The sequence below is a fragment of the Astatotilapia calliptera genome, chromosome 20, assembly GCF_964374335.1.
Source record: "Astatotilapia calliptera chromosome 20, fAstCal68.1, whole genome shotgun sequence".
Lineage (NCBI taxonomy): Eukaryota > Metazoa > Chordata > Actinopteri > Cichliformes > Cichlidae > Astatotilapia > Astatotilapia calliptera.
In genome coordinates this window covers 29,518,264-29,542,843 of record NC_137441.1, presented here as the reverse complement: position 1 = coordinate 29,542,843, position 24,580 = coordinate 29,518,264, and the positions used below count along the sequence as shown (strand labels likewise).

Genomic DNA, 24,580 nt, shown 5'->3' with positions numbered 1-24,580 from the left:
GACTCACTGTGGGCATCACAGGAAACACAAAGTACAAACGCTGTGGACGGCCAGAAAATTAAACGGACTTCTGATTTCATCAACTTTGTCAAGTATGTATTGTATGACTGGGTAAATGTATAGTTACGTGTTTTCACCAAGTCGTTTATTTACAGTGTTCTGTCGTTCATGGTGATGTTTGATTGGATTTTTCAGTCAGATTTTATGTACACATGTCAAGTTTAAAATGTGTCTTTTCTTCCATGGTAACAAGACACTATTTTACTATTGGTTGAGAAAAAAAAAATCTTGCAACAGTAAAACATTACACTTTAGTCTTCCTATGCAAAGTCCATTAGAGTCAAATTTAAGTACAGGTCCCTTTAATGTAGCCAAACACAGTTTCTTTTCTTCCTTTCATTTATGACACACGACCACAGAAACAGCCAAAAAGTCTAAACAACTGAAAGACCACAGGAGACTATTAAAGTGCATGATGGCAGAATTATCTCCATGGGTACCAACTTCACAACCTCTGCGGAGGTAGGTGTGTCATTGTTAAAGTTTACAATCAAGAGATGACTCCATAAATAGGAATGCAAAGGATTTACAGCAAGGTGTTAACAACTGGTTGCACTGGAAAACAGAAAGGGCAGAGAAGATTTAAAAAAAAAACAACAACTTTGGACTAATGAAATTAAAATGAACTTGGACTACATTGCTCAAAACTGTAACTTCCATTAGTAGTATTATTATCCCCATGAACTCATAAATGGACAGCACCGTAACAAAAAAGCTCAGGTCAATCTTCCTCCTCTCTGCTCTCGCTCTTCTTGTCTTGGCACCCCTGCCCTGTCCAGCCTTGGTAGCAATGACACATGAAGTGTTTCTGGAAATGTTTGGAAGAGTCACTGAGCCGGTGGCCAGAGCCCAGGTGTCTCCTGGTGCAGCGTCCATTGCCGTGGCAAACCTGGAGGCTGCAGCGCTCTGCGTCAGACCTCAGAGATCGAACGAAGGGACCCAAGACATTGTGGACGTAGTCTCTGAGGAGAACGCACTGTTTCTGGATGGTTTGGGAAGATCAATATGGTTACACATAGGCGCACACACACACTGATAATGTTTTCTCACATGCACACCTTGTTTTTGGCGAATTTCAGTTCTCCCCACAGCACAACTCCAGCTGCCCCCAGTGATGCACTCTCTCCAAGTGTGTGCTCCAGGTCCATCTGCACACACACGCACACACACACACACACACACACACACACGCACGCACGCACGCACGCACGCACGCACAGTTTGTCATGCCACATATTTAAAATCTTAATATTATGTGATGTATGCTAAAAAAGTCCTACCTTACTGAGAAACTTGAGTGAGTGTGTGAATGCTAGCCTGGCGTAGGGGAGGACGGGTGTGGCGTGGTCGGTGTTGTTGTGATATGGCCAACCTGACGCCACCCTCAAAGCCTCCAGCAGTCTGTGTCTGGTTAAAGAAGACAGAGCAACCCGTGAGTAAGCGAAACCACCTGTCTGGCCATCATGGCTAACAAAAGCTAAATGACAGGACTGCTCATACCCTTGTCATGATTGGATATGTGAGTGCCTGAGGCAGCAGAGTGTAAGTGAATGCATTTCTTGCTGATTTTCTTGTACCTGACCATTAGAGCTGCATCTGCAGACCCTGCCAGTTTCTGTGGCAGGTAGATGCTGGGGTAGAGAGCGGAGGACTTAGTCCAAAGCCAGGACAGCTCATCATTCTGCTGCCTGGTCCCCCTGAGGCAGCGTCCTGTGTAAGTTTTATCTGATCACACAGAAATACAAATAAAAGACAGAGATCAGCCTGTATCATCGGTACAAAAGGAGTTGTCATTATTGTTCAGATTGCTAGAAAACCAACGTGTTCAACGTTAGTGTTAGACCAACCTGTCTTTCTCTTGTTCTTGTTAAAGCAGGCGGGAAAACCATAAAACCCCCAGAAGCCTTTGGGGCGTTCTCCGACCGCAGACTGGAGTGTCTCTTCCATGAACTTCCGAGCGCTCTCCTCAAACATCTGCCTCGCCAGCGATGTCACTGCCCGCTCTGAAAGATCTGGTTGCTCCTGTTTCACCAGCAGTTTGGACAACCTCCGGTACTCCAGCTTAGATCCAAAGTTCGTCTCCCACAACGGTCTCCATTCCTCCCAGTCGATGACAGCTAGGCCGCTAAAATCTGGTAGCAGGAGGTCGGACAGCTGCGTCACCGTGAGGGAGAGGTGAGAGGCCAGGTCGCTGAGCTGAGGGAGTCCTCCATTCACTTTCTTGCCATTTCGGGAGAGGTATGGATATTTTCCCAAGTGGTCGCGGTAGAAGATGGTCATTTTCTGGAAAATCAAACATTTTCCCTTTTTCACTTGTTTTGGATTTATTGCACATTTAATCCTTGTTACTGTTACAGTGCCCTCACCAGCCCTCTTTCTATGGTTTTAAAGTAGAATATCAGTAAAATAAATGGATGAGGGACGATCACCTGTCCCTGGAAGCGCTCCTTCTTGTTCTCCACAATATGAAAGTCTCCCAGGTCCAGGTGGATGTTGTATCGCTGTGGACAGTTTGCCGTGGGCATGTTCCACACCAGGATGAAAGGCTGGTTCTGCAGGATGGGATGAGCTGCAGCCACAGCTTGCAGCGAGGTGCCGATGAAGGCATCCGCCTGGGGGGAATTCTGTGGCAGCGAGTTGCAACGGAGGGAAGAGATGAAGAAGACGGGGAGGAGGAGGAGAGACAGCTCCATGGCTGCTCACCCACAGATGTGTCCTTCCTGGCAGGAGAAAGAAATCGTCCTGATGAACTTTTCTGCATTTAAATGGTTAACTTTGTATATACAAGTACGGGCTTTTATCTGACAGAAAAACATGATAAGAAATGCAAAAATAAAGACCAGTCAAAGCTATAATGATAAGAAAGTCTCTTTATTCCAATCATTTTTCACCCACTGTAAGAAATCTTTAACATTTCAATGAACCAAATAAAAACAACATGAGAAAATAACAGCAGCAGACAGATTTTTGGAAGACTGATGGGCAACAAGTTACTTAAGTGGTTGAGATTGGTTATATCTGCACAAGCTGTCACTGCAGATATGAAGTATTTATCACTGAGTGCAACAATGACTGTGATTCGCATTATTCTGCGAAAAATTCTACATCTAAGCAGCTCAACAAACGCAGAAAAGCTTATTTTTTAGTTTTTCTCACTTCAAACCTTTCTCAATGTGAGGAAACAGGAGGGGAGCTGGCGCTGCTGGTGTATCCGCTGCAGGGGAAGCAGTCAAAGCCGACGTGGAGCTTCTAGTTCCTGCTGAATGCACAGCCAGCTTACGGCCGAAGAACTCCAGATGAAGCGATTGGAGTTGAGACATGGACAGGTGGAGGTAGACGGTGTGCATCTTTGGGCTAAGAGCTGCAAAGATGAAACTGCAGCCTCGCACCTGTTGCGCATCGAGCTCCGCCCCCTTTCCTTAAACGTTACACTGATGCCGCCATTCAGACAGTCCGGGATAGACTGATATTTCACTGAGGTGAGAGATGTGAGTCACCCTCTCATCCGATTAGAGCTCAGATTAGATTCTGCTTGAGGGATTTTTTTTCCCTCTCCCCAGCGCTAACCTGGATTCTCCGCGCGCACTCGGTGCCGAACAGTGATAGGCGTGCCCCATCGCTGTAGCTGTGTGGCCCCACTGATGTGTAAGGCTAAACGGTAATTGGACTGATTCTTATATTGCGCTTTTCTACTCAACGGAGCACTAAAAGCGCCTTTAACATGACCACCGCGCTGCGCTTTTGCGCATGAAGCGGCGACAGCGCCACCTTTTCTCGACATTTGGGGACCAAAACACATTTTTATGGAAGTCAAGCAGTCTCACAGCAATAGGAAATAGTCATGATCTTTAATTTATTCTTGTTTCAATCAAACCTCAAAACCCGGATTACAAAACACATAAAAAAAAAACAACAACAAGGAAAATATGTAATATTTATTACATATAACCATAGTCTGCAGCGAGTGTGCGCTCCTGCTTGCAGTTAATTCGCTTAACTGCCAGAAAAAAAACACATAACACACTCTGGGCTGTAAATTCTGCTGTGCCAAGGTCCCGCATTGGAAGCTGGGAGCAGGGGAGTCACGTTTATGCTTTGCTCAGCTGTACTGGTTGTAATAATTACAATTATTTAAGCTCTTTTCAAGTAAACACAGCAAACTGAACCGATGAGTTTAATTCTGCTGCTGCAGATCCCGTCTGTGTATCACACAGGCTACACTATACAGAGTTAGGCTCAAACATCAGTCACTACAATAAAAAAAAGTACATTCTTGAGTGAAACTGAAGCATTAAAGTTTATCCCCAGTTTCTTGCTGGGTCCTTATGTTCACCATCATTTCTCTTTTACTCAGTGCAGCGATGCAGACGTACAGGTACACATGCAGCTGGGTTCACACGCAGCATCTGTTCACAGGTGTTGGGAAATACTTCTGCAAACTGTGACGTGGAAAAAGTAAAAGTGTTGAGTGCGAGTGTTTACTTCTTTGGTTTGCTAGCACAGTTCTTTCTATGTCACACTTCTTCTTCCAATATGTGTGTGTTTTGTGAGTTTGTGCTTATTTCTGTCTTTTGGTGTGTATCTGACAGCGATCATCAAATGTCCTTGTGCATCCAGTAGATGGGAAGTCCTTTGGCATCTCTGTACGGAGTTTCAGTCAGAGTCTGAACTACACACTGCCCTGCACACTGAGGAGGAGGGGGAGGACGAGGGATAGTGGGAGGAGGAGGAGGTGGTGGAGGAGGAGGTAAACTAAAGGATGGAGGCGACCGTACAGCACAACCACCTCCTGAGTCTCTGTCCCCTTGAGCGTGCATCTTTGTTTGCGTCTGCACGCTCGTTTCCTCACTCGGCATTCGGGAGAACCTCAGAAGCGTCTCCATGGGAATGAATGCCGTCATGGCCCCCGCGTTCTGCACTGGTGTCGACAGCACATAGCCAAGGTGGGCGTAGAAGTGCTGCTTATCGTGGGTGGTCAGACAGAGACGCTTGAACCCTCGACTTCTGGCGTAACGTTCGGTCTTCTCCATCAGAGTGCGGCCATAGCCCTTGCCTCGCTCCGCCTCGGACACAACTACTGACTCGACAAAAAGGCTGCCGCTGTGACCCACGACCCGAGACAGCCTGGCGTGGCCGAGTAGCCTCTCAGTCTCCCCGCGGCCCTGCAGGAGGACCAGGTTGACAGGAAACTCTGAGCAGGATTTTTGGAGAGAGTGAACCCGGGCGGCCTGGCTCCTCTGCCACTCGCAGTTGACGAGGTCTGCGCAGGGAACGAGCAGGTCGGGACGCTGGTGGATGGGAACGGCGTGGACCTTCTCTGGCTGCTCGGAGACTACGTGTAGCTTCTCTTTAACGTCTCCATCCAGTGTTGAGACCTCGTAGAAGTTTTGTCGCCTCGGATCGTCGGACGTTGACGTTACGGGTTCAGACCTGCGACGATCAGGGTTTCAAGTCAGTCTCCATTTACCTTCTATGGTTAAGTGTGAAAATATCAGGAAGTGTCTCAAGCATGCAGTTCCTCCTTAGCTGAGTGGTTAAAACACTGTGTCTGTTACCCAACAGGCAGTGCGAGCAAGGATTAGAGATGAAGGCATTCATTTGCTTTCAAAACCACACCAGAAACAGCAAATGTATATATAGTAATATAATTCACTAGACACCCTCATCCAAGGAGGCCCTGCCAGGGTTAATCAGGCCCCGGAGTGCGTCAGTGGTTTATGTTCAATTATTATTTCTCTTCTACTTTCTTCTGTTTGTTTTTCTACAGTTTATTTTCTTCTATAAATTCACTGCAACTGAGAAGTAATACTTACCTCTTTAATATTTATGGAGCCGCACTTCTTCAAAGGGACAGAAAAGGTGATAGAGAGAAGTAAGACAAAAGTGACAAGATAGGAGAAAGCAGGGAGGAGAGCCGGAAGGGGGGCGCATAATATAACGGTGGATCCTACAGGTGGATGTGAGAGCTGCTGAAACAGCAGGCAGGGCAGCAGCAGCTTTTACGTGTTGAACGCAGAAACGGGAACTCGAGAAGCCTAAAGAAACTGCCAAAATACATCTCTCGCATCACTTACCAAGTATGATGTGAGAGATGTGATGTGGGGGTGTGACTGAACCGACTTTTAAGTTCCATTTTATCTACGACATGCTGGAGTATCATATGCTGAGATCTTGTCTCACTCTCCTTTAAATACTACAAAGAGCTCAAACTTCTGATCTGGAGTGTAAGTGTAAGCCTACGTGTGAAGTCCATTTGGTTCAAATCCACACTGTGGATTTAAACTGCCTCACAATTAATATCGCAATTCTCAAATACACATCAAAGTGCAATCATAGCCGCGCTCATGCATTTTTATGTGCGCTTGAGATGTGAGAGCGTTTAACTGATGAATAGATTCTGTTCATGTACGCTGAGGTCCTGATGTTTAATAGCTGTTATCATTCTAAATGGGGAAGCAGTAGTTATCTGTCACAGTTTCACCACAGTGCTTCTTCAGAAAGGCTGAAGTGCAGTTTAGTCAGCACAAACTGACGCTGAAACGAACTAATCCAGCTAATTCAACTCAAAGCCAAGCTGTACTTGCTTCTTATGTAAAAAACCCAAATGCATTCACACTGCAGTATATCTCTCTATATATGTTATTTTAAATTATAGTCAAGTCGTCCACATTAGAGTCACAAACCAGTAATTAAAGTGGTCTTAAAGAAGAAGCAAAACTGGGTTCACCCCAAGTCGTGCATGCAAAATGTGAAAAATGACTGACAGTGAGAAAAACATTGCAGTCGTTTTTAATTTAAGTTTTTCTTGGACTAAATAAATAAATAAATAACTCACCAAGAGAGAAATGCTGAAACGAAACAGCTGACTGTCAAACTGATTTGAATGTGTTACTGGCTATGCAATGCTACTTCACATACTCTCCTTCAACAGGAAATGGGAGTTTACTGAATAAGGCACTGACTACCTTCTTTTTGATGTCTGACTCTGCCTTTTAAACTTTAATTATATTCAGTATTGAAGCCACAACACTTACATCGGGTATGATGAAAAACAGAGGTTGGAAACTTCCTGTCACTGCTCGAGAGTAAAAGAAACCTTATTCTTTTTCGGATTTTGCATTAAAATGACTGACATTTCCATATTATGTTTAAATCAACAGCAGTGTTTTGTGTGCTCTATGTATGTTTTGTTGTTTCTGTAAAGAGGTCCACTTTTATCTGACTGTGTGTGTGTGTGTTTGCGAAATTCAAATTCAACTGAAGTCACAGCTTATGCTGTTTTTGGAACGTATGTTTAGAGACTAATGCAATCGTCTTATAAACTTTCACAATATATGCTTTGCAGACATTCCCTACCAAAACAGGAATAGGTCTGTTATTTGATAAGGAAAATGACAACAAAAAAACTAACATTTATTAGTTAATTTTAAAATACAAAACAAATGAACCAAAACTACTTTATTTAGTAAAACTAGTACAAAAAGACAGCCAAAATCTGGGCTTTTATTGTGAAGGGGGTGGACATGGAAAAGTGACGTTTTGAAAGTAACACTTTTATCTATTACCAAGAACCACACTAGAGGTTGGCAGTTCGATTCAACTGTCAATAGTATTGCAAACCCCCCCTGGTATTGGGTGATACTAGTGCAATAGGCTCTAGCCTATAGCACAGTTAAACAACATGTGCTTTGGTTTAGAGACAGGCACATGCATATTTCTTGTCTCCAAAAGACCTAGTATCAAAATGCAGGAAAATCTGAAAGGTGTTTTTTTTATTGTGTTAACTCATTATTGAAGAATCACAGTGATTTAGTGGTTATTAAATATGTTCAGAAATGGCAAACCTATGATGATTCATGCCATACACTGCAATCTTGTGCATAAACTGCCTTTATGGGTTGCAAAGTGTCAGTATTGGCAGTACTGGTCCTATATTTACTTGGTGTCAGATTGATACCAAAAACAGCAGTTTTACAGACCACTAAACCACACTGAGATACTTCCAACAGAACTTATAGACCAGCATTTAGAAACAAACATTAATTTTTCACAGTGAAACAAGCCCCACTAACGCAGGGCATCAAAAAATTAGATTAAACTCTTATTGTTCCACTCCACGGAAATCTTTAGTAAAAGGCGAAAGATTTATACGATCTGAAGAGAAACAAGAGTGTACTGGAGACTAGACGAGCGGCAGGCCGACCCCATTCTCCGACATAGCAGTCTCTATTACGGTTCGCGATTTAACGTTTAATAATGCCACAACTAAACAGACACAAACTAATACTGTTCGGAAATTTCACGCTACCTTTTAGGAAAACACAAACGCTACATGGTAAATTATTAAATATACTATAAACGTTTACACACGCGCAATGCATTATGGGAACACTGCGATCACAGCCACGCCTCTAACTTTAGTTGTGTGTTTCCTACGTTATTTTTCACTAAAGCTCCCGCTTCTTCATAAAACACTGATGTGATTATGTGACGTCTGAATGAAGCGAGGATGTCAGATTTTCCAACAAGAACAGTAATTACTAAAAACGTTACTTTCCGTGCTCAGAGGTTTCGCGCATGCGTAATAGACACTCAATGTTGTCGCCCTCTGCACATGCGTAGTATAACCGCGTTTCATGTCTGCGTACAGCAGTGTACATTCATTAAATACAACAATAGAATACTAAAATATATCGTTAATATTATTACTCATGTATGATTTAAAAATAAGGGATTACTCCCTTTTTCTAACCTCTCTCACTTATAAGATGCTTCTTTTTATGTTTTTCCTTGGCCAGATAGCCCAAAAACCTTTATAGTGAGAAATAACACGGGGTGGGAGGGCAACAAGATAAATATCGGGTACCTTAAAGAGGGAAGAAAGTAAGACGCTAAACTAAACGTGGTAATACCGTTTTAATGCTCTCGTTAATCAGAAAACAGATTTATTACAGACAAAAAGTTTTTTTCCCCCCAGGTAGTAGCAAGAGCAGAAATGTATGCTTTGTGGGAGTTGTAGTTATTCGATGTTTCACTGCCCACAACTCCCCTGATCGTAAAATAATTAAGCACATTTGAGATAAAATATTGATATAAAAATAAGCTGGGTATTTTTTAAAATATATATATATATTTGTCATCTACTCCTCCCTTATTGGCGTCCACTTCTATGCAAGTTAAATGAACTCTCATTCACAGCGACATGCTAGCATGCCCATGTGCTTATTTACAGCTTTAGGCGTCAATAAGCAGTACCCCGTGGGTGCGTAGTGACGCTAGTTAAATATTAGTAAGAAACTCATTTTAAGTTTATTCTAAAGCAACAAGTTCACCTTTTCGGTCGCTTCCTACCACCACAAAGTTACCTACATTTTTTTAAGTCTCGTGGTTGGTTGCCGTTTCTGGTCGTCCTCTCACAGGAGTTTGTTTCACAGCTGATCTGCGGTAAGCTCTAAATCTGGCTTCACGACTGTATAAGCTTATGGCCGTTCATAGCGTCCGCTCCTGTATCAGTTTCCCCTACCATCAAACCGGTACGTCCATAACGGGAGGAAATGCTGCTGCTCACGTCAAGAGTGCGTGCTGTCACGTCTGCCCCCAGCGAATGGGAGTTGTATTACATATACACAAAAAGTGACAAAATAAAGGAAAATCTGTTCCGTTGACCTTTTCAGTGAGGTCATGAGTGGCTTCTTTGTGTTATATAGTAGGTGGAATATTTTGGCTATTATTTAAATAATGCATAATGTATGACTATTATTGTAACTTTAAAAAATTAATTAAAAACAGTGATCTGCAGTAAGTATTGTCTAAAGTTGAGTCACAGCTGAATCATGTACAAGCACCTTTAGGAAAGATGAAAATTGACACATGGAAACAAAGGGAAATGACGTTAACAAAGCAGTGCAGTAGTGATGAGTAGTCTCTTACTACATAAGCTGAAGGCTAGAACATAATGAAGGACCACAAACTGCCTGTGAGAATCAACCAAAGCTCAGTGTTACATGCACTGCATTTGAATCACCCAAATACTTTCATTTACATGTTATTAATATGGCACTGAAAAAAATATCAAGTTGCATTAGAAATTTAACAGAGGCAAGATTTTTTAACAAAATTTTTTATTTATTTTTTTTCCATTTTTAAATCCAGGACAACTTATTCAAGGATAATCAAGGCGAAATAAGCACTAATGTTATATTAGATTTTTTTTTTCTTCCTTTTTTTTCTCTTTACATTGTGTCAGAGATGATGGTGAATTTTATCAGAACTGGTCAAAGTAAAACAAAACAAAAAGCAAAAAAAGAATATAACAATACATTATTAATTAATTCAATACAATGATGTGTGGAGTCAATGACGAATAACAATGGCCCAGAAAACATAGGGTTGTTTTCACTGCTTCTTCTGTGGTACTGCAATAATCACCAGCACTAACTCAACTCGATCAACAACAGTAGAGGAAGAAACGGAGCGCGCTCACAAAGTTCTGCACCCCAGCCCCCCCAAAGAGGAAACACTCTTTTTTTGTTAATTTAAATATTTTATCAAAGCTTCTGTTTTGAATCTTCATAAAATGTTTCTAAAATGTATCTTTTTTTAAACTCTCTTTTTTTTTTTGCCTTTTTGAATTTGAAGTTTTCCTTTTCAGGGAAGTTTTTCATCTCCATTTTACCACAGTGTATCCGTTTTTGCAACTGTGGTTGCCTATATGTTGTACCCGTGTGTGTGTGTGTGTGTGTGTGTGTGTGTGTGTGTGTGTGTGTGTGTCTCCATGGGTTGATGTGTCCTTGGCTGAGGCTTGGAACAACTTGGAGTTGTTTAAGTGCTCACGTGAATGCAAAGCCTGCACATGTGAAGCTCTGTGTCTTTTTGGACGTGTGTATGGAGTGCTTGTGTACTATACGTCCTTACACTGCTTTTACCTGTTTTAGGTCACTGCAGCAAAGGCATTCATACTGAGAGGTTGAAGCTGGCTCAAGTAACAAGGTATGTGGCCTTCAGCTAGCTCTGTATGTGTATATCTAACCAAAGTCAGCTTAACAAGGGGTCTGTTGAGCTGGTTGTGCACGAGGGTGAGCAGACTTAAGTGAGCGTCTCTCAGTGCCTACAGAGATCAGTGAATGTGTGTGTGTGATGGAGTGTGTGTTCATACTCTGATTTATATACCTGGAGGTGAGCCAAGTACACTTTCATGCATTTGCACCATCTGTGTAAAGCTTATGAGTCTCTATAGCCACTGCATGATGTGGGAAAGGACATATGTCTGTGTGTCTGTGTCTGTATGTGTGTTTGTAGTAGAAGGCACGGAGGGTGGTATGGGAGGCTCAGTCTCTCAGGTCCATGCTGGAGCCAAACAGAGCCACCAGCTGCTCCTCATAGTGGGCGATGTTCCTCTTCATGATCTCCTTACAGGAGCCCAGGAGGCGCTCAAATGCCTGGATGTCTATTACTAAACAGAGAAACAGAGATGGATGTGAAACACATCTGAGGATTAAATTCAGTTGTCACAACACATTTAAACAGTCTACAAGGGGTACTGTTGAAATGTTTCCCCACATAAAGTTACATATATATGTAAACACAGGACTTTGTAGATTGGAGGGAATGTAATCATCTCCATCTTAACATCGCAAATACAAGGGGATGGTTGTGGACTTTAAGAGAGGTAGGAGGAGGACATAACCAATACCGATAACCACCCAGAAGCAGAAGTAGTCTTTAACCACAGATACTTTGGTGTGCAGCTCAACAGGAAGTTGGAGCCATGAGGAATAGATAAAGTTTTTCTGTTTGGGATGTGAGGCATTATGTCTGTGCTGAAGCTGTCTGCCTTTGTGATGTAAATTTCCTGAAAAGAATAAATAAAGGATTGGCTTTCCCAAACATCTACATTAGAATATCAGGGTAGACATATTTCTGAGGCGCAAGTGCAATGAGTAGAGTTGCGATTAGAATCATCTGAAGCTGCCAAGCTGGAAACACATCTCACAAGAACCCCACTTGAACCCCGAGGTCTCCAAAGTACCAGACAAATTCACCTCCATCAGGACAAATGCGAGCATAAGCATTCATCCCGAATGAAACAACAACTTCAGTCATCAGTGAAATGTTTCTGATGCATCATTAATACATTTAGCAGACTGCTTATCTTATCTGTCACAGATGCACTGTGACAGATATACATGTTCATAACAGCACTACAGGCACCAGGGGGCCTTTGAAGTCCTGCTCATCTTTAACAACGGTGGGAGAGTGACAGGAGTACAGCAGACAGAATATGCCGCTGCAGTACAGATTAATGACACTTCCTCTTCTTAAAAGATCAAGCATTTGTTCAAGACAAGCTGGGGTACCGTCAGGGAACAGAAAATACACTGAAATACAAGATGGATAAGAGTGTATACTAACAGTGTATTTATGGTTAACACTAAAGAGGAGTAAACAGGGGAATACAGAGTGGAGCTAATACACCATTAAAACAAATAACAGAGATGACTGGAAAACTAAATAAAAACCACAGGGATGCTACAAAAACACAACCAGTTATTAAAAAAAATAAAAATAATAATAATCCTGTTCATTTTCAAAACTGAAGAGCTGCTCATACACACTCTGAAGAGCCTGAGTTAGTGTACCCACTTTAAAAGCAAAATAATGACACAATGACCTTCAATCAAAGAGAGAAAAAAAAAAAAAAAAGGCGATGAACAGCCGGCCGTGAATTAATCAAAATTCAAATGCCACTTGATATCTCAGGCCAAAATGCTTGTAACAGTTCAATTAGTAGAAAATGAATACCACAGACCTGTTGAAAGTTTGAGTGGTTTAAATACTACTCATTCACAGATTTTATATGATGCCCAACTATATACAAGGGTTACACACATCTAAGTTCCTTATCACTATCCTTGAGATAGCAGGATTGGCATTGATGTCCAAGTATATTTTGTCTTACCCAAACACTTGACATCTCCCACTGCGTAGGCTGAGGCGGCCCGGGGCTTGTTAGTGACCAAGGCCAGCTCCCCGAAGTACTGACCCCTGGTACAGCGTGTTATCTCCACCTCCGCATTGTCTGCGTGGTCTGCCTTCGTCTGCAGGAGAGGGGGGAGGAGAAAAGGGAACAGGATTAAAGGTTAGGAGCCTCAACCCCGAAGCAAGAGGCACTCAGCAGACTGAGCAGACAATCATGAATCCCATAGTTGCTAGGCAAATAGAGGACACGCTTTTGTGTTGTGATGGATTTCAATGGAGAGTGTGGGTTGCTATTGTGCTGTACAGAAATTACCTGGTGAAAGAATATAATCAGGCTTTTGTCTAACTGCATACTGTTAAACCAGTAAGTATGATCCTAAGTTTTCTGCTTATAGAAATGCACATTGAAAATACATTCATTCAAAGAAGTTGAGCTTCTTACTTTACTCTTCATCATGATCTTGACCTCCCCAGACTCTACAATGTAGAAACAATCAGCTTTGTCTCCCTGAGGAGAAAGAAAAGACACTTATATATATATATATATATGCTCTATATGAATGTAAAGACCTTCAACGCTGCAGTGTGAAACTACATCTGATAAATGCATCTCTCACCTGTGTGATGATACGTTCGGCATCTGTGAACTGCTTTGCTCCTAATACATCAACTAGCTTCATCCTCTCTGTTGCCTGGAAAGAGAGAAGACAAACATTTAAGGGAAAATGGCAATATTGTAGAAGAAATGCGTCAAAAATGTTGCAAATACCCCCAAAGTCAATCCAGCTCATCTCAGATTCATCAATCACATTCTTATACTTTCTGCTGAACTTTAGACTCTTTAATATGAGGGCGTGGGGGTGGGGGGGCCTAAACTGAGTAAGATGAGGCTTATTTCAAACCAATCCAAGTATAACTCACCTCCAGTGATTTGAGTAGGGGCACTGACTCAATGAAACACTCGTACATCCTCCTCTTCTTGGCATTGTTCTTTACAATGAGTCTACGAAATGTAGCACGGTCCTAGGAGAGGAAAAATGTCTCTAATAAACAAATACCTCATATAGAGAAAAAGTCACATTGTTCTTCCTCTGCTTGGCCAGCAGGTGGAGCTGCAGCGGCAAAAGACATTACAAAGCCACTGGCTCCATTCATAGATTACAGGAGTCCATTCTTAACATGCTTCAGCATCACAGCCTATTAAACTGTGTTCAGTCACAGAAACAGCTCCCAGCCTTCACAGTGCAATACTCTTGAGACAATTTTCAATGAAAACAGTTTAAACCTGAGCTTTACAGACCCGTACAGGCTGCTATACTATTACAACAGATGTACAACAGTTGGTGTAAGTTCAAAGAGGTCATAACTGAAATGTTACTGAAAAACAAAGAACAAAATGGAGTTAGAAAATGCTTAATAATAGAGTTTCATGTAGGTGGTGGCTTTAGAAAAGGATTTAAAGTGGATTATAAGTTCTTACCAGTCCCCATAGCGCTCCGTCCTGGGTGGCTACAATGGTGGCGGCACGTGGCGTGTTGTACATGAGTGCCAGCTCTCCAAAGCTGCCCTTATTGTTATACTGACCCACGCATTTTCCTGAAACCACTATGTCATACACACCCCTGGAGAGAAGGCGAGAGAGCGATTGACAGAAGGTTAGAAATAACAAGAAGTCAGCAGCAGAGTCTCAAAGTGAGAAAAGTGGGGCACTTGGACAGAGCTGCAGTTTCAAAGAAAGTGATTCAAGATCTGCATAAACATTTTATGGCTTCTTCCTCTGACTGTGTTCAACCTCTCCACAAGCTTTGAAAAAATGTACCATTTTAGTTGCTATAAGAGGTTTTTTGATGACAGTCATCACTGATCACCCAAAATGAGTAATGTTTATTAACTACAAAATGGTGTACATGGTTATCTATTTACAGAGCATCTCTATCCTGTGGATAGGACCGTGATAGTGTGGTACACTTGGTGACTTGTGTTTATTCTTAAAAAGAAAAACAAAACAACAGAATGCATTGATTTGCAAATCATTTCAATGCTATATTTCAGTAATGTAAGCACATAAAGATGCTGCAATGTTCTGTGAAGCTATCTAAAATGGATTGATGGGCGCGCACAGGTATAACCAGGGAAAACGTATCACTGCAAAAAATACCTGAACTCACTTAATTTGAAGAGCATCTCAGAGAGGAAGTAAAGATGGAGAAGTGTCTATTTCCCTGAGAAATACTGTGTAAGAAGAAGCTCAATAATTTGTAATACATCTCTCAGTGTAATATAACAAGGAAAATCTTTGTTTCCAAGGGACAAGGCTGAAAACTAATAGGGAACAGGCAGAATCATAAGGCCCTGAGGAGGCACTACATTTAAAACATAAAAGATTTTATAATGGAAAAATCAGTGGGTTCATACAAGCTCAGGAACACGTGTGAAAAACACTGTCAGCAATGAATAAAAGTGTAATTGACACATCCTCTGGGCACAAGCTCATTTAGGTACAGAGGTGCCATCAGGACTGCACCATTCAAAATAAGCATAGGCAATTTCTATGGGCTTTAGGCATTAGCTCACATATGTTTGTGGACCACCGACTCTGAACAAGCAATGCAAATTTTGAAGTAGTACATGCTGCTGTATCTATATCAGCCTGACTATAGCAAACTACTTTCTTACAACATTATAGCTCCACAGTAAGAGTGTTGGGGTGATAAACTGATCTGACTGCAGTCCAGAGCTGTCGCTTATTAAAAGCATCTGGTACAATATGAAATGCAAAATACCACGGAGGATTGCCGAACCGCTCAAAAATATTTAGTGAGAATGACAACACATTTCACTATTATAACTCCAACAGTACCATTAACCATGTTTGAAAGAAAATGTGATTAACAAAAGTCTTAACTTTTCTAAAATGTGGTACTGGCATCAAATTTAAAATGATCATATATTTTTCAAACTCAAGAAAATTCCTCACTTTTACCATTTTCTGTTTTGTCGTTGTTCTTCTACCAATTAAATGTACTTCAAATGTTTTGCAAATCATTCCAGTCAAATTCTTTCATTTTACAAAGCATCCTGTTTTGCAATCCACTATGTAAAAGATTTAATAGCAGGAAAACATGACAGGAAAACAGTTGGATTTGTTATATTATCCCACTGTCTAATAAAAAAAGGTTATAGTGCCTACTTGACTCATTGAGACTAATGCTTCAGTTGAGAAGCCCACTCTCCCTCTCTGTCTGCACGAGGATTAAACCTGGAGTAGGTAATTTGCAGCGTTGTTGCTTGGCAGGATTAACCCCTAATTTTGTAGGCTAGCCAGTCTTCCCATTGGCTGCGTAGAAGGGATAAAACCCTATCGGTGGCGACTGAGTATTAGCTTACGTCGACTGGATTATCATGACAGAGGGAACAATGATAACCTGTTTCGCCAGCTGCCTGAAGTTAAGATGTAGCTACAGATGAGTGAGAAAGTTAAGCAGTGAAGGATCTGGTGGATCTGTTCATTGCAAATCAATGCAAACTTGTTCGATGTGGTCACCTTCATCCTATGGTGAGACCATTCTGCCATTCATAGGGCAAGAGAAGTTAATGAATGGCTTTATGATGTGATTCAAATCCATTGATAAATTAAAATTTAAAATGAATTAAATTTAAATGATAGTAGATATGATATGAGATCCGAAAGCTGTATTTGCATTACATGTGTTAAATCCTTCTGGTAGAGTTTCATAGATTTGTAGAATCCATGTCAAAGCGGATTAAAGCTGTTGCAAGTTACTTCGACAGTTTTATAGCCTCTCTTTTCTTCCCCCCTCTAGACCCATCTGTATGTGTTGTTCACACATTATTCAACAACCAAACAGGTGTGAAACCTGGTGGCCACTGATAAATTTCATGCTTGGATAAATATGTCTGGGTCAATATAAACAAAGAGCCATGATTCTTTCACCACCTCTGTTTCTTCATTCAACCACTAGGAATAACATCACACTAGCGTAGTTCAGTGCTTTTGAACTCAAAGTGTTTCTAGTGTTAAATGTACTTTCTTGATAAACTGCAGCAAATGAGAAAACGACGAGTATATTTGTGGAACTGCTGCTCAAGGACAAACGGATGTTTCTTCCTGCACTTAGGGGATGTGTACATAATTTTTCTAAGCCCACCCTTGGGCACAGCCTTCAGTGATGTTTAAACTAGATACACGGTGCAAATGCTCAATATCAGTAAACAGAATTAAAAAATTATTTTGGGCACTGAGCTTCACAGTGATTTGAAAATATATAAGACATTACAGCTTTCATGAGAAAAACCCAGGCAGGAGAGAAAGATTACGCAACTTAATGATTTCAAAACTGAAACTTTTAATTTAATGATTACAGTAATAACACTTTAAGTAATCACAGCTGAAAGCAACAATGATCCTTTTTCACATCTTTCACGTCACTCCTCCCATTATATATTTACTCCTCATCCTTGAGGAGCTCTGAAGGATTTCTAGCCACTTCCTGTCTTAGAGGCTTTAGAACTGACTGTCTATGATTTTGTTAAGTGGACATTTACCATATAGTGGCACACACGTCAGCTACACAAACCCATTTAGTTATGCCATTCAGAATCAGCTGACAGCAGAAACAGACCAATCTGTTTAAGCTGATTAATAATATGACACCATAAGGAAAGCAGGAGATGTCTATAATACAAATATGCCTCAGTGACATACGAAAAAGATTAAATGGGAAACAAGCAATGTTGCTTTATCCTATTATCCTCACTGCTTTTCTTTTCTGTTTATCCCTTCGTCTCTCTGTGTGTCCATGTTCACACCCCACCCTGCTCGTGACATTAGCTGCCACCTACACTTTGCACAGGCTAGGAAAAAAACCACAGGATAGTATATGATCAGGCAGGCATGCTGCTCATAAAGGTCACTGCATGTCTCATGTACAGGGAGCACGCTGTGTTTAAAAGTGTGTGTGCAGATGAAACGATAGCACACGAGTGGAACTACACTGCTGTACTGCACTGATATGAGCCATGCCAAGAATGAACTGAGGCCAGGGTGGGACAAACGTTGGCAGGCCACCAGAAACACAGTGGGAAGTCTGTTCTCTCTTCAGTGGTAGAGGTTAAAAACTGACATCTTGAGGTCAGGCTTTTTTCAGTGCAAGTAATCCCTAAGTCATTCTTAAGTAATCACTTTGGTTAGAGTAATGTAAGCGACAAAGATGCTATATCCTACAAGAGCACTGTACTCTTCGAGATCACCATGGAAACCTTTCAAGTTGCATCTAACATATTTTAAAGTACAAAACTCTTGAAATGAACTTAAAATGTTTGTATTTCACCAAGGCCTGAGAAAGTTAATGCAGCAATCAGCACAACTTCCTGCAGACGAATGAGTAATTATAATTTTCCAAATCACAATGTGTTCATTTTTCCATATTACATATAACGCAGAGGGTATATTTAATGCAAGTCAACTTTAACCTGGCATGTAAAGACCTGTGAACGCACCATGTGTTTACATTAACAATACAGCAGGTGAAATACACAGCTCCACTAATACCATAAACACAGATACACACGCCTGTCAAACCTGAACAATGCACAAACCCAAGCCCAACTGTTATGACCAGCAGTCACAACTTATTTACTGATTTCTAAAAGAACAGCCGTGCTTTTTTAAACTACCTTCTACTCATTTCTTAATTACCATGATATACTTTCTAAGTGATATCACTATGTCAGATCTAGTTTGCAGTTGTTTAGGATGTAATGGAAGGATTTATTGTTTTATACTTTATGAGGCTCATAATTGTCTGACTCTTTTCCATACAGACTGATGCTACATTATGATGCAGGAATATGGCACTGCATTGGTTTAAATAATACAAATGTATATTGTCTGGTCTTTCAGTATAATATAATAACTCAAATATACAAAACAGGAACTCTGGTCATCACCGTCTTTTGCAACAGTTATGCTGTAAAACACCATCACTGGCCTTTTTGCCATCCAGCCTAGCCTAAATAAACAGGCTGTATTTGAATAAACAAACAGTCCCAGTTTTAATGATCTGACACGGGCATCTGCTTCTTACCTCTCTATGACATAGAAGTTGTCTCCATCATGTCCCTGGTCTATGACGTGCTCCTGAGGCTTAACAATCGACTCAAACATAGCGTCCAGCACCTGTGAGAACTGCTCCTTCATACGGGAACAGAAAAAGGATGTCAGCCACAAATGAGGAAGATGAGTAACAGGGAAAATATATTTTGTGTGCGCATGCGCTCGTGCATCAATAATTTCAGTTAGCTTCTGTGTGTGTGTTGCTCCTGAAGGGAGACAAGAAGAAATTTAATTATCCCATCAGGGAAATGGTATTAGAAAATACACAAGGGAAAGGAAGAGGACCATTTTCGAGTCCACAATACAATATTTTTTTTCACAATGTCAGATTTACCCCAACAGCAATTGACTTTAAGAAACATAATTTACCTGTGCTGTTTATGTGACCCAAACGAGTCAGTAATTCATTGCACACACAAACACCACAAGTAGTAATATAGCATTATTTGCATGTAACTCTACTGCACTGTACCCAAGTTAATAATAAATATTGTTTCATGGCCTCACTGACAGGTTTAATGAGGAAGGCATCCCTTCAGGAATCATTCTTTGTTCAACCTTTCTTCCCCCCCCCCCCCCTTTTTTTTTTTTTTAATAGTTTTATCCATTGCTAACCATCTGTGTACACATCTCTTCCTGTTTTGTTTTGTTTGTTTGTGTGACTGATTTACTTGATCTAGTGTTTTGAAGAGTAGGATGTCTCGGCAGGCCTCTTGCAGTCTGCAGCGCTGTTCGTCTGTTTTTGGGTGAACCACTCTGGGTTCAGTGTCCTCGTCATCCTCGTCTGGGTTTAATGGTTCCGCACACACTACAGACAAAGAAATCCAGGTAAAAAATACAGTTTTCTACTACTCTTTCTGAGTAAGCATTAAGCCACTTCAACTAAAAAATTAATTACAGTATGGTGCAAAAGTTTGGACCCCATCCCCATTCATTTATATTTTGTTAGGAAAATGGGAAATACATGCAGTGATTTACTGAAACAAGCAAACATACATGGAAATATTCTTCAATACAGCCTGAACTCTCTTATGCAATCTTTCTTGTATTTTTTTTTTTTTTTTAAGTAGTCTTCAAGGATAGTTCTCCAGGCTTCTTGAAGGACATTCAAAGCTCTTCTTTAGATGTTGGCTAACTTTTGTTCTGTTTTCTGTCAAGATAATCCGACACTGCTTCAATAATGTTCAGGTCCCAAAGCCACTGTGACTGATGGCATTGCACTATGGGATTTTGTATCCAGGGATGCTTTTATTCCCTTGGAAGTCTGTTTGGGATCATTGTCATGCTGAAAGATTAATCTGTTACTAGACACTTTCCAAATAGTATTGTATGCTGCATCAAAATCTGATGGCATTTTTCGTGACTCTTCATAACTTCTTGTCCATTTTGACAAGACCCAACACCTCTGGCTGAAATGCAGCCCAAAACCACTATTAAGCCTTCACCGTGGTTTAAAGATGGCTGCAAACTCTCACTGCTGCACCTTTTACCTGTATGGGGAATGCTCTCTCAGCCATAGTGAGACACCTCACTCATGTTATCAGAGAACAGGGGTTACGGAATAGAGTAACCTCAAGTTATAAACATACCAAAAACTTGCCTTAAAAATGACAAACCTTGTCAAAAATACACTACTCTGTCCCTTACATTGTAAACTGGTACCGGTAAGCTAATTTACTAAATTAACTTCAAAATGAACCACTCTTAACAGCCCAGAGTCCACTCAACAAAAAGTGTGTATGTAAGATAATTATGTTTGTAAGATAATTCAATTTTATCACATTCTTCTGGACAAGGAAAAACAAACAAATGTTTCTACACACAAGCGTAGGGAAAGAGAGGACCGCAGGACACTGGATTGAGGAAATGACACATGTGCAGCGACATGTTTTGCCACAGTGCATGACAAACACTGACAAGGTAATTTTAGATGGTCACTATTTATCTGTTTCCTCCCTCTCTGTAGAGAGAGACACCACTTCTCACAAAACACATTGATGCCTCCGTGTGTGTGTGTGTGTGTGTGTGTGTGTGTGTGTGTGTGCGTGTGTGCGCGCAAGAGTAGAGTCTTCTCTTCCAGCAGTCATAACAATGATGTTTGAAGCAGTGTGATCTCTAGAGAGTCAATGTGCTAACTCATTTGTTTCAGTTTGAAGAAATAAAAATGCAAAAGTGTGAGTTTCAGTGCTCTTTAATTCAGAATATGGTAGTTAATTAGGAGTGAGAACACAATCTTAAACAATGAGGCATCACACCCAAGACCCACAAAGGTAATGGACATATTGATCATCCAAATAGGTTATTCCTTACTTTTTCTGCCCCAAAATACAAGTGTTTGGACCAAACGCTGTATTAAAAGAAAATAATGATGATAAGTGCATTTTTTGATTTAAAGCACAGTTTAAAAGCTCCAAGGCTGAATTTTTTGTTTAACAATTTAAACTACGTCATCAGAAATTCCTTTACTTAGCACGTCCTTGGAAAGCGGCCCTCTCCCCCCCAACTATTTGTTCTTGCATTAGAGCGGACAGAAACTCTGAGCAGATCCTCATATTAACTGCTACAATACAAAACAGGACTCTCATAATATCACTGTACAGAGAGGATATTTTGATTTATAGTGCCAAGCCACAACAAACGATGCCCCATCTTTGTTTAATTAACTTATTTGGAAGTGTTGTCGAACACTGCACTAGACGGTCTGAAAGTGAAATCACGCCTGTTACTAAATGAACCACAGACCAGTGGTTTAATATCACAAAATAATCTAATTATTAAGGAATCCTAATTACAAGACAATGCCAAGAAGGTTTTAGGCAAACATCTTTGTATCTAAATAACAATCTCCTTGTGAAATTAGTCACATATTAAGTTTTGGATGCTACACCTACCTCACCATTTAGAAAAGCAAAGAGTAAATGCTTTTGTGTAACTGTTGGATGACATCATTACACCTTTTCTGGACAGTATTCTACTCCCTTTTCTTCTCTTATTCATTTAAAGGCAGACCACCCCTTTATTTTTAATGAAACACACAGATAACTCATTTCTTTGGATTTTGGCTGCCTTTTAGATATATTGCAAAATCTGATCGTAGTTTTCTGGGTTCATAATTTCATCAATTTTGACAAGATCCTCAACACCACTGACTGACGTGCAGCTTGAAAAGCATGACAGGGCCTCCACCATGTTTTACAGATGGCTGTAGACATTGTTGAACCTCTTTTTCCTTCTCCATCAATACCAACAGAAATTTTAAACAAAAATTTCAAATTTGGATTCATTACGCCATAAGACCTGTCCCCACTGACTTTCAATCCAGTTCTTGTGAAATTTGGGGATTCGTGGGATATTTGTTCATCTGGTGTAAGTTGTTGTTTGTTTGTGTGTGTGTTTTTTAAGGCCTATAACCTCTTCCTTTATCCTCCACTTCTACAGTTTTCCAAATAGCTCTTCTTTGGGATTTTTTAAAAGATTAAACTTTTTAACTGGAGCAAATTTGTTTTTGCAACAGGCTGTTAGTAACAAATTGCCTCAGGATACAATTGAAAAATGATTGTCTGCTATGTGTAGATACTAGGGGTGCAACGATATTCGTATCGATATTGAACCGTTCGATACAGTGCTTTCGGTTCGGTACGCATATGTATCGAACAATACAACATTTGTAATTTATTTTATCAACTTTCCTTCTGACGATGCTGTCTGTGTTGAGCGCTCAGTGAATCTGCGTTCGACTACTCCGCCTAGGCTGCACTGTCGAGCACAGATCCACTGAGCGCTCAACACAGACAGCATCGTCAGAAGGAAGAGAGCAGGGCAAGCTAGCAAGACAGAAGTTAAGCTCTCCTTGCAACATGGACCTCCCCCACCCTCATTCAGATCTGGCGTTTGGGATTATTTTGGTTTTCATGTGACGTATGACCCTGAAGGTAGGCGAGTCATGGACTAAAGTAAAACAGTATGTTGGATGTGCCATGCAATGCTCAATTACATGGGTGGGAACTAGTGTGTTAGCGCAGTTAGCTCGTTAACGTGTTGGCCGTCTAGCCCCATGCACGGGGCGATCGGCGGTAGCTCGTTAACGAGATTTGCCGTGTTGTGGCGTTAAGGTCATTTCAACGAGATTAACCTGAAAGCACTAGTGGGAACACAACGAATATGACTGCACATTTACGCCGACATCATCCTAGTGCAAAGACAAGTGGAAGCAGACAAAAACAAGCAAGCATGCTACTAACTTTAGCCGAGTCATTTAGACAGCTGTTTAATATGCTGCTGAGAATATAGCCCAGAAGAAGCGGATAGTATAGCTTTTATTTTGGAAAGAGACATTTCTCTGTAATAAACTCTCTTTTCCAAAGATGCATGATTCCTCAATCAGATACAGGGCTTGCAATATCGCTAGCCCGACGTCCCGGAGCTAGCGATTTTTTCAGTCGGGCTACCAAAATCTATCTCTGCCCTGCCCGTCGGGCTATTGTAGGAAGGAAAAATATATGTCAATGCTTTTGCATTCTTTCAGAAATGTAGCTGGGTAATTATGTCATTGGCATCGGTGAGCCACTGTCAATATGTGACATATTGAAATCGCGTTTGAATTTGCGCTTGTTTTTTTGCTTTCACTTTGCAATCGTGCGAACTGTGTATAGAGAGCGACAGCACTGATCTGTGAGTGATGATAATTTGTGCACCAATTCCTCTGACATCGTCTTATTAATCGTTAGCTTACTATGCAAACATGACAAGTGAAATCTCCCGCAGCTTAAACATGTGAGAGGTTGATCGCGCAGAGAATCGCTGAGCTTATGTGAGTCGTGTGTAAAAGCAGCAGGATATATATTTTAGTTCTGCTGAGCCAAATAAGACAGGTCAGGGTGAAGAAGTGACAGCCAAAGAAAAGCTTACCGCAAAACGGAGAAGTTATGACAAATCAGACTATAAGGCAAAAAGAAAGTGCAGCTTTATGGTTTCATGGACAAAAGAATTTCTGTGGCTGCGATATGATGAGCTAAATAACCAGGGCTGCACATAAGTGGTCCGCAGGTGCGCATTCGCTGTCAAAATAAAAAACACGCACAAGGGTTAGGGTTAAATTTAAAAACTGTACTTTTGAGTTAAAATATATATTTATAATTTTAATAAATGACAAATTAGAAAGGCATGAACATTTTATTTTGTATCGAAAAAATATCGAACCGTGACACCAAAGTATCGAACCGAACCGAACCGTGAATTTTGTGTATCGTTGCACCCCTAGCAGATACAGAACTGATTAATTCCTGAGGGATTTCTAGGCAGGAAAAGAGAGAGAGAGAAAAAAAGAAAAGCATCCTGTGTAAAAGGCCAGGTACATACGTTGGACTAAAAATGCGTGAAAAAGCAGCCAAAATCCAAAGAAAACCT

General features: G+C 40.9%; 3 protein-coding genes and 1 non-coding gene across 7 annotated transcripts in view; all 4 read right to left on the bottom strand.

The window, feature by feature from the left end:
- Positions 1-292: 292 nt before the first annotated feature.
- Positions 293-6,943, bottom strand: hyal3 (hyaluronidase 3). 3 transcript variants are annotated; one of them, XM_080294894.1, is made up of 7 exons: positions 6,896-6,943; positions 2,490-2,780; positions 1,908-2,343; positions 1,638-1,785; positions 1,341-1,467; positions 1,119-1,208; positions 293-1,042 (listed from the first exon to the last, which is right to left on the bottom strand). In XM_080294894.1, exons 2-7 carry the CDS (start codon positions 2,751-2,753, stop codon positions 782-784), a joined length of 1,326 nt encoding a protein of 441 aa, XP_080151020.1. In that variant the 5' UTR covers positions 2,754-2,780; positions 6,896-6,943; the 3' UTR covers positions 293-781. The 3 variants fall into 3 exon arrangements, with proteins under 3 accessions (XP_080151020.1, XP_026008907.2, XP_026008909.2); XM_026153122.2 differs by lacking the exon at positions 6,896-6,943 and adding an exon at positions 3,224-3,364; XM_026153124.2 differs by lacking the exon at positions 6,896-6,943 and adding an exon at positions 3,217-3,356.
- naa80 (N-alpha-acetyltransferase 80, NatH catalytic subunit) lies at positions 3,897-9,619 on the bottom strand. Its single transcript, XM_080294898.1, has 2 exons — positions 9,430-9,619; positions 3,897-5,490 (listed from the first exon to the last, which is right to left on the bottom strand). Coding segments are annotated over exons 1-2 (837 nt in total). The 5' UTR covers positions 9,432-9,619; the 3' UTR covers positions 3,897-4,655.
- LOC113014047 (U5 spliceosomal RNA) lies at positions 8,121-8,234 on the bottom strand. Its single transcript, XR_003270915.1, has one exon. It is a non-coding gene; the product is annotated as a U5 spliceosomal RNA (small nuclear RNA).
- Positions 9,620-10,164: 545 nt separating the features above from the next.
- The window catches only part of prkar2aa (protein kinase, cAMP-dependent, regulatory, type II, alpha A), a 46,653-nt gene continuing 32,237 nt past the window's right edge, over positions 10,165-24,580 (bottom strand). For both annotated transcript variants that reach the window (XM_026153127.2, XM_080294896.1), the window contains exons 4-11: positions 19,846-19,982; positions 19,146-19,252; positions 14,519-14,660; positions 13,960-14,061; positions 13,656-13,730; positions 13,481-13,546; positions 13,019-13,157; positions 10,165-11,512 (exon numbers count right to left, since the gene is read on the bottom strand). In XM_026153127.2, coding sequence (XP_026008912.1) covers positions 11,388-11,512; positions 13,019-13,157; positions 13,481-13,546; positions 13,656-13,730; positions 13,960-14,061; positions 14,519-14,660; positions 19,146-19,252; positions 19,846-19,982 — 893 coding nt within the window. In that variant the 3' untranslated portion in view covers positions 10,165-11,387. The remainder of the gene's footprint in view (positions 11,513-13,018; positions 13,158-13,480; positions 13,547-13,655; positions 13,731-13,959; positions 14,062-14,518; positions 14,661-19,145; positions 19,253-19,845; positions 19,983-24,580) is intronic.